General features: G+C 36.7%; 1 protein-coding gene and 1 long non-coding RNA gene across 2 annotated transcripts; both read left to right on the forward strand.

The window, feature by feature from the left end:
- Nucleotides 1-7,798: 7,798 nt before the first annotated feature.
- LOC131871889 (uncharacterized) lies at nt 7,799-8,958 on the forward strand. Its single transcript, XR_009370078.1, has 3 exons — nt 7,799-7,872; nt 7,947-8,794; nt 8,902-8,958. It is a non-coding gene; the product is annotated as an uncharacterized LOC131871889 (long non-coding RNA).
- Nucleotides 8,959-9,041: 83 nt separating this feature from the next.
- Nucleotides 9,042-9,837, forward strand: LOC131871885 (nudix hydrolase 2-like). The gene is made up of 3 exons (XM_059216014.1): nt 9,042-9,100; nt 9,206-9,314; nt 9,401-9,837. The coding sequence occupies exons 1-3, from the start codon at nt 9,042-9,044 to the stop codon at nt 9,581-9,583; spliced, it is 351 nt and encodes a 116-aa protein (XP_059071997.1). The 3' UTR covers nt 9,584-9,837.
- Nucleotides 9,838-10,083: the final 246 nt, after the last annotated feature.

A 10,083-nucleotide genomic window follows, 5' to 3' on the forward strand; every position in this document is an offset into this window, starting at 1 on the left:
CAAAGAGCTAAGAAGGCAAAGATGCTTGCTGCCCAAGCAAGACAACATCTACAAGAGGCAAGGAACTATGCAATCGGCTAGATAATGCAAGGAAACAAAGGGAATCATACATTAGATCATTATTTCTTCCAAGAGAAGAATGTATACAAGTGGAGCATGCAAAGGAAGACCTTCTTGAGGTAAACAAACAAGAAGAACATGTTGTGTGTGAACAAGGGAAGGGGTATAATTTAGAAAGTTCAGAATGTTTATCTAGTTTGCATCATGAGGATCATGAGTTTCCTCTTTTAGAGAGTTCTTTCAAGGTTCAAAACTATGATGATAATGGACACGCACTTGGTGGACCAACCACTACTATTATACCCATTTGTGTAGAAGGAGACATTATTGATTTTGTTTTCATTAAACATGCATTATCTACAATGAAAGAACAATTGCTAAGATCATATGAGGCATTTTGTATCAGACAATTGACTATAGAGACTAAGAGATTCCCTAATAATAAGATCTTACAACTTGATAATGTTTGGTTTGTAATGAAAGATAGATCAACTTTAGCAGCTAGAAATTTATGTTACTTGCATCAGGTCACACCTCATAGGCCAACACTCATGGAGGAACCATCTTCCTTCAAAAAGATAAAAGAAAGAGCAATAAAGACACCTTGGAAAGGTATGAGCATAATTTTGGTTCTTTGAGTCCGGACAACAATATTGTGACATCACATGGGCACAAATCCAAGAGGGATAGTGGTGACAAGAAATGTAGCATGGTAGACATTAGTGAGTGGATTCACAAGAATGAGGTAAAGGTTGAAACTTCAAATTGCCAACAATCTAATTTTATATCAGCAGTTGAAGAAGGGCATGAATCAATTTGTGATAAATCGATGGCGCATGATAATGACTTGGCTTCAAGACATGAAATGCTACAAGTTTGGGATGCCAAGTGTATGCAAGTGTACTCTAATATTGAAGACTTACAAAGCACCGAAAGAAAGGGTGCAATCAATCTTGAATCCCCGATTAAGGACCGCAACACTATATCTCTATATACCCATGAGTTAGCTGCCTATTTTCATGAAAAAGTAAGTGCTATGGGCTCTCCAATTAATGGGGTAAAAGATGCAAAGGTTAGACATAATATTTGTGATAATGCATCCTATGAGAGGAGTGAATTTGTAAACTTAGGGACAATAACATTAAATCAGTTGCAAAGAATGGAAGAGGGTTGGCAAGTGAAGGCAAGGAATGCCCAATTGATGGCTCATCAAGCCAAGCTTCACCTTCAACAAGAGTTTGATTCACACGGCTCCATAAATGATGAGAAGCAAGAGTTGTCTAACATCCAAAATTCTAAGTTTTTAGTTGATATTGGCAATTTTAATAAGGTGTATCATGATTTAATGGGTTACATGTTTAGTGGATCAACCACTCATTCGTTGACTTTGGGTATTAAGGGAGATAACTACAATACAACTATGGATTTATCACCTATTTCATATGCTTATGCAGCTGTTTATTGGTTGGGATGTGACATAATTTTCATGGATTCATGGTTGACACATGGCTGTCCTACGTTGTTATACATTGTATTTCTAGATTTATCTAGGTCTACCTCAGTTTATGGGTTGGATTGGAGAGTGTGGAGACACATTTACTCAATAGGTAAGGTGTATGAGATGGGTTTCTTTCTTATGCATGGTTATGCATACATCATTGAGTTCATTTTAGTTGCCGATCTAATTTATAACAACAACTTTGAGGTGATAAATTTGATAGCTCATGAGGGGAGTTTTCAGTATATCATGCACCTTTGGACAACAAGCTATGAAAGCATCTATGAAGGCAAACTTGGAAGGTACAAAATAAAGGTGGGTCTCATGATGATGATTAACCATCTCCCATTTTTACATGGTTTCATTCATCTTGTTATGCAAGAGCATGTGATAAGAATTAAAGAACCCCATTGCATGCAAGGTTGGGCATTGTGTCTTTGTTTCATAATTATATCATTCCTTGATCACACTTGGAAGACATAATTGGTTAGGGAAGAAGACAACATGGAGCTTGAGTTTACCTATAGAAGTAAACAAATTGTGTTGAAGGCTGTTGGTGTTGGAAATAAGCCACACCCAGACCGACGATGGACTAGTCCAAGAGGGGCCAGTAGCTCAGTGGTAGAGCACTCCAACATCGTATGGAAGGTCCTAGGTTTGAGTCCTAGCTGGTCCATGTCTCAACATGGTATCAGTGCTAGGTCCAGGCTAGGAGCCCCAAGCACACGAGAGGTGTGGCTTAAGGAGGGGGTGTTGGTGTTGGAAATAAGCCACACCCGGATCGATGATGGACTGGTCCAAGAGGGGCCAATAGCTCAGTGGTAGAGCACTCCAACAACATATGGAAGGTCCTAGGTTCGAGTCCTAGCTGGTCCATGTCTCAAGAAAGGCTACCAATAATGATAACCCAAAAATTGTGGCAGCCAAGTGTACGCAAGCATATCTTGATGATGATAATACCAATTGGAGGTATGGGGATAAATCGGATTATAATTCCATTTATGACAGCAACAATATATCTCCTTATACTCATAACATGAAAACTTTGGTACATGGTGCTAGTGGCGATATAATATCTTCATGTGATGATACTTCATTCTTGGCAATGGGACTTAATAAAGGTATACATTCAAAAAACTCATTGGTACAAAGGAATTGCATCATGCTTTGGTAACTTTAGTAGTTATATCTTTAAAACCAACCCTTGATGTAGCCAATATGCTTGATGAATCTAAAGGTATGAATACAAGGGAACAATTAAGTCCTCATTCGTTGACTTATAAGAACAGTGATTTATCCTCCCCTTTTCATGATGTTGGCACTCCTAATCATTGGGAAATGAGTCATAATAATTCTATTATGGTGGGTATTCATGAAGAATGCTTTGGTCATGATAAGTCACATGGTATATCTCATTTTAGGAGTGGGTTTAGAAACTTTAGATCAACTGATATAACTCAGACCCAAATAATGAATGATGATTGGCTAGAAAGGGCAAGGCAAGCCATGTTATTGGCTCAACAAGCCAAGATCAATCTTCAACATGTTTGCGATTTTCACCTTTCATTTGATGATGAGAGACATGAGTTGCTTAATTCAAAGTTTCCATTTGAAGTATTTGCTCATTCTCTCAGTGATGATAGTGATTTTGTTGATTTTTTTCTTAGTGGGCCAGCCACTCAAGAGCTGTTTGTGTTGAGCAGTGTTGGCATACATACTTCACTTTTGAGTTTGTCACCTATTTCACTTGATATGGCAGTGATATCTTTGTTGATTGGTGACTTCATATTCTTCGATTCCTTATGGACTAGTGACTGTCCTAGTTGGAATCATATGGCATATCCAGACTTTTCATTGTCTACATCAGTTTCCCAGTGGTATGAGAGTGTTTGGAGATATACCTTCGGGATAGAGTTGGAGTGTGTGGTTATTTTTGTTGATTGGCATTGGTTTGTTGACAGGTTTGATATCTCATGTATTGTTGATCAAAGTTATGATAGCGAAGTTGAGTGGCCATTTATGTTGGTTCATTGGCATGTGGGGGTTCGCTTTCACATTGTTTTGGTATTCTACATGCTTGTATGGTTACTTCATGGTGATCATTTGATATTCCCCTACTTCATCTTCTACAACAAATTTTTCATTTTGGTATGGGATCTAGATATTGATTTGCTTGGTACATTATTCCATATGGATTCCAATATGTTGCTTCATGTGGTTTGTGGTGCTTGAGTATTTTAATTAGAGTGGAGAAACGAGTTGTTTGGTGTTTGCTTGAGGGCAAGCAATCTCAGGAAGGGAGGACTATAATGTCCCTTCCTTAGGCATCTTAAACTTGAGCTGAGGTTGGCCTACTATTAGGGGTCCTGTAGGTCAGAAGTGTGGTTTGGGGACCCAATTAGGGATTGTGGAACTCAGTAGGGAGCTTTTTGGGCCTTTTAGATTGGAGTTTTGGGGTTGAATCCATGGTTAAAATTGAAATATTAAAGTTGGCCCTATGTGAATAGTAATAGAGAAACATAAGATGAATAGTAAAAAGTGCCCCCCATCCTAGTAACTTCAGTTGTTTTTTAAAAGGGGGCCAAGTTCACAATGAGAAATTAGACCCTCAAGGATATTTTATGATTTTAAGGCCAAATAGTAACCCCAAAATAGATGAAAAGGCATTTTGTCTATTATTTGGATTCATTCTTACCTCTCCAATCTCAAATCAACAGCTTGCATGAGGGTTTCAACAGTTTTGGGCTTCTAGGAACGCCAACTTCTAGAAGATATGAGCGATTTGGATGAAAACCCATCTCTCAGGGTATCAATTTCCATCAAAATACGACTTCAGTGTACATATGGCAGCCTTCTTTGAGGATTTATGAGCAAATCAATCAGTTTGAGGGCATATTTTCTACAATTGGTTGCAGGGCGAACCTTCTAGAGGCCATTACTATCTATTTCCAACTCTATTTTAGTCAGCTGCTACATTTTGGGATGAAAGATTTCAAACCTTAGAGTCTGTTTAGGCTTTTACCATTATTTGGAGTTGATTTCTATATTTTTATTGGCTGGAATTTTACATCAAACCTATGAGCACATGTTAATGGTATGTTCATTGCTCTTTTAAGCAAAAATGAAAGTCCTCGTTTATCTTCCTTATGTGTTATGCATTTTGTTATGTTAAATCAACAATCTCTTTTACAAAATATTCAAGAATCTTGCTCAAACTTCAAAACCAAACCAAACAAAAACAAAAACCAATCAAACCCCATCCAAACATACATTGGCCAAAGACTTATCAACAAATAAACATTGTACAAAACCTCCTAATTTGGATCATATTGGGTGAAGATTGGATCAAAGGAGCATGTTGACATAACTTACACTTTTGTAACATAATGTAATATATTGTAACATTAGTGTATGTGAAATGCTAAGAAAAGTAGGTGACAACGACAAAAAATACTAGTTGTAGCAGGTAATGGGCAAAATATGATGAGAAAGTGTAGGTAATGACTATAGGAACTAAGGAAACCACATAAAATCATGTATAAAAAGACTATGCTATCACCTTAACCCTTGTGTTTCTCAACTCACATTGCTATCCAAAGCTTGCTACATTCCCATGATAAGAAATGTGCACTTACTTACTAATGTCTTGAGAGATTTGTATTTAGAGTTAACAAAGCAGTAAACACTGACCTGGCGTGCCCAATGAGAAAGTGATGCCCTGAGCGAAGCTGCAAAACGAGTAGCATCGTTTTGCATATTCCCAATGTCAACAACCACACCATCATATCTGTCTTCCTGGGCTTTGAGCACTTCACATATTTCGTACAAAACAGTGTCAACATCATTAGTGGTAGCCGAAACCTCGTTTGTTGGGAATGCCATTGTGCAGTGTAAACACCACCCGCCAAAAAAATATTCAATAACTAGCGATGCAAATTGAATTTGGCTTCTGAGTACCCCTGCGAGCAGGATTGAATTTGGCTTCTTCCTATTTCCAAATCGTGTGCAAAACAGATTGAATTAAATCAGCGCCAGTGCAATAATAGTATGTGGTAGAGTTTATATATATATATAAAATCGTGGCAACAACTAGAGAAAGTTTCTGGGATTTCAGACGAATGCTTCGGCGCGGGTAACAACTAACTACCGCTACCCTTCCTTACAGCGTAACCGTAGCAATAATGGAATTGGATACCTGAAAAACTTATCAGAAATTCGCAGAAAGGCTATTGAAACTTCTTGTTAGTGAACAAGTAAGCGCGCTAGGTACTACGTTTCAATAATAACAATAAGAAAACAGAAAAGCGCGTGACTAAATATTCGAAGGCTGAAACAGTGATAACGAAGCAGTAAGCGTTTAACCTTGCCACGCAGGTTTCGATTGCGACTCTCCGTATTTTATTGACATTCCATATATGCTACGACTATTTGTTCGCGTTGACCCTTTCTGAAAACAAATAAATACTCTGTAACAAGTATTGCATGGAAACAATCGGATGTTAAACTTTGTTGGACACTCTATCCTAAGCTTCACCTAAAGTACAGTCACTTGGAGAGGAGACACTTACTAAAGCAGTAATTTCAAACAAAGAATTCACATATTATGCTAGACCACCCATAGATGGTGAGAGAGCATCATTTGATGCTTTAAGATAAAATATTTTGTTGAATTATATAAGAAATAAGTGCAATATATTATTATTTGTATGATTGCAACTTTTTTGTTATATATTAGCGAGTGTTCAATTAGCTAACACCACTTGTGGAACAAAGAGTAGGTTTCATTCACCATGGGAAAGTATGCTTAAAGTTAGGATTTCATGTTTTATGTCTAGTGAATCCAAGTATAAATTGTATTGATTTAATATTATAATACGTTGTGTTTATGGGGCCAAATGGAAATGGGCACCCTGACTGGAAGGAATCTTGAGATTCTTTGGGCATGACAAAAATAAATCATGTCACTTGAAAATTGTAGTATGGTATGTAAGATCATCTTTTCTTTGTGAGATGTTTAAGAGTTTTTATGAGATTGTAAGATGTATAAGAAAAATTATGATTGTAATTCCAATGGCGAAGAAACCAAAACAAAAGGACATGATCGATGTCGTTTAAAGGAAACACAAAGTCCTACCAAAACTCTTGAGCATGCTACAACACATCCGTTGATTATAAATATTACAAATACTCTAAACTCTACAACATTCACATCCTCTTGATCACTTCATCATCTTCATCAACTAATACCTAATGCCTGAAATCATTACAAAAGCCTGAATATATAGAAGTCTTTTGAATTTAGAGATTATATAGATGATTCTACAATCAAGACCGACTTGATCATATATTTAATATTTTTTTATTTTAACTTTATTTTGTTCCTTCTAGAATATTTTTCTATTAACAAGATTTTGTGTATATATTTTGTCTTTCTCATTTAATGGCTACATTTCATTAGTGAGAGAAATTAAATCTTTCAACAAAAAATATAAATGAGGACAACTAGGATTGAAATTTCGAGTGAAAAAATGAAAGATAGATGATGTGATGTAATGGGAAAATCTGGGGATAAAGGAAGCAACAATGAATGGTGTGGTGGAAAAAAATGGGGACAAGGAAACCTCAAATCTCTTTTAGAATATTTATTTTTATTTTTGTTAAAAAAGGTCAACGTGAACAAATAGTCGTCGTATATTGAAAGTTAATAAAATACGAAGGTCGCGAGCGGAACGAACTGGGAGAGTCCCAAGAAGCTGCGCGGTAGGGTTAAACGCTTACTGCTTCATTAATCAGTGTATCGGAATCTGAATTTGCTTTGCCTTCAGCCTTTGAATTTTTTATTGTGAGATGGTCACGCGCTTCTCTGTATTATTATTACTAAGACGTAGCAGCATAGTTGTTCATTACCAAGAAGTTTCGATAGCATACTTGTCCCTAGCGCAGCATACTACTTCATCAACAAGAAGTTTCGATAGCCCCTCTGCGAATTTACGAAGAAAGCTAATAAATCATTTGCGTGTCCGTAGAATTTTTTAAGATAAAGTTTTTCCCTATTTGTCGTTGCTTTGCATACAAGTTTTCAGTTTTCCTTTTTGGTTTGTGTAACGCTTACGTTGTAAGGAAGGGCAGCGGTAGTTGGTTGTTAACAGCGCAGAAGAATTCGTCTGAAATCCCAGAAACCTCCTCTCATTGTTGCCAATAATATATATATATACACTTCCCCCCTCTACAACATATTACTATTGCACTACTAATTTAATTTAGTCTGTTAGGAAGTAGCCAAATTCAATCTTGCTCACAGAGCTACTCAGAAGGTTAGCATCTCTTCCTGCACCACTATGGTTCCTTTTCATTTCATTGTGCTAGGTATTGAACTATTTTTTGGCAGGTCGCTGCTTACACTGCACAATGGCATTCCCAACGAACGAGGTTTCGGCTACCACTAATGATGTTGAAACAGTTTTGAACGAAATATGTGAAGTGCTCAAAGCCCATGAAGATAGATATGATGGTGTAATTGTTGACACAGAGAATATGCAGAACGATGCTTGTCGTTTTGCAGCTTCACTGAAGGCATCACTTTCTCAATGGGCACGCCAGGTCAGGGCTTACTGCTTTGTTAACTCTAAATACATATCCCTCAAGACAATAATAAATAGTACCCTCAATTCATCATACTTGTTGGGTATATAGGGAAAGAAGGTGGTGTGGATTAAAGTTCCCAAGGAACAGGCGAAACTAGTACCCGTTGCGATTGAGGTCAGTTTTTCAAAACATCGCTGCTACCATCGACGTTTTTTTCCCTCCAACCCATTTGGCTAGGCTTCAATACTGATTGGTGGATTACAGGTGGGATTTGGGTACCACCACGCAGAGCCTTCATATGTGATGTTAGTGCATTGGATCCCTCAAACTCCCCCCACCATCCCTGATAATGCTTCACATCAAGCGGGAGTTGCAGCTTTTGTATTCAACGAGGAGGGAGAGGTAAAGATGTAATCCAGTTCTTATATATTGTAGTTACTCTGCTTAATATTCTCCTCCTGTCCGTAGCAATGTAACTGTGAAGTGTGAAAAGACATTCACTATTTTGAGTGGTTGTTCGTTTGAAGAGGTTTTTTTTTCCTTACATAAATTATCGTGACAATGGCAATATAGGTTCTAGTAGTTCAAGAAAAGTGTGGCCCTTACAAAGATTCCGGGTTGTGGAAGATGCCAACAGGAAGAATTAACCAGGTATCAGGTTTAAATTTCCACATCAAACTAAATTCAAGACCCTGCAGTTTTTACATGAAATTACAAGACGATACCTAATGTACTTATCGGCAATTTGTTTCTGATAGGGGGAAGGCATTAAGGAAGGGGCCGTAAGAGAAGTTCAGGAAGAAACAGGGGTAAATGCCACTTACCTCACCTTTTTCCTCTGAATCAGGATTTTTACCTTATGTTCAATATAATTTCCGACATTTTTTTTTGATAATTTATGTATTTTCATGTACTCTTACAGATTAATACAGAATTTGTACAAGTGGTTGGGTTCAGGTAAGCAAAACTTTAATCATTAGAAAAAATTGTAACTTGTTTCATAGTTTGTACGAAGAAGGATAAGTTTGATCTAGCTCTCTAATAGTTGTGATTGAACTGCAGGGATGGTCACAATGCCCCTTTCGGAAAATCCGATCTGCTCTTCGTGTGTATGTTGAGATCTCTTTCTTCTAATATTGTTGTGCAAGATACCGAAATTTCAGTAGCCAAGGTACGTGTTTAAACATTATTTCAATATCGTTCAGTTGGATAACTTCAATATCGTTTAAGTGGGGCTTAAATTTGTTTTATTTTCAGTGGATGGCAATAGAAGAATTTGCATCTCAACCTAAAAATCAGCAAAGCAAACTCCTAAAAGATATGATCGGCGTGTGTGTTGCCAACGTCAACGGACAATGTGAAGGATTTTCAGGCATTGGGATATCGTCCAACTCGCGCAAACCCTCTGCTTTCTTCTGCACTGCCCTTAATTCTGAGTAAATTATCGGCATTTGCAAACTGAAGAACAAAGATAGAATGGATTTCAGCAATTTCATTCAATACATTCGTCCTAGTCATGTCTAGATATTCCTAGCACGCTCCGTGTAACAATGATTTCCTCGATAGAATATTATATTTAAGTTAACATGTTGGACGAGTATATCTTTTTTAATCAAGTTTTGAAATAAATACAAATTTTTCAATTATATTTGAAAAATATTTGTATTGTATATTTGACACTATGATCATTTGAAACAAAGATTTGTAACAATTTCATGTTTGAAGAATTTATATTTATGATTTCTTTTGTTTTTATGAAATGAGCTTAAGAACTATTTGTTTGTTGATTTATTTTGTTTCTACACATTAAAATTAGACTTTAGTGGACTTATACATAAATAAATGGTTGATTTTATGTAATATAAATATATTATAAATGAACTCATACATCATCTTTCTAAAATTATTTCTCATACTCTTAAATTGTATTCTTAAGATGT

This window comes from Cryptomeria japonica, unplaced genomic scaffold (assembly GCF_030272615.1).
Source record: "Cryptomeria japonica unplaced genomic scaffold, Sugi_1.0 HiC_scaffold_479, whole genome shotgun sequence".
NCBI classification, from domain to species: domain Eukaryota; kingdom Viridiplantae; phylum Streptophyta; class Pinopsida; order Cupressales; family Cupressaceae; genus Cryptomeria; species Cryptomeria japonica.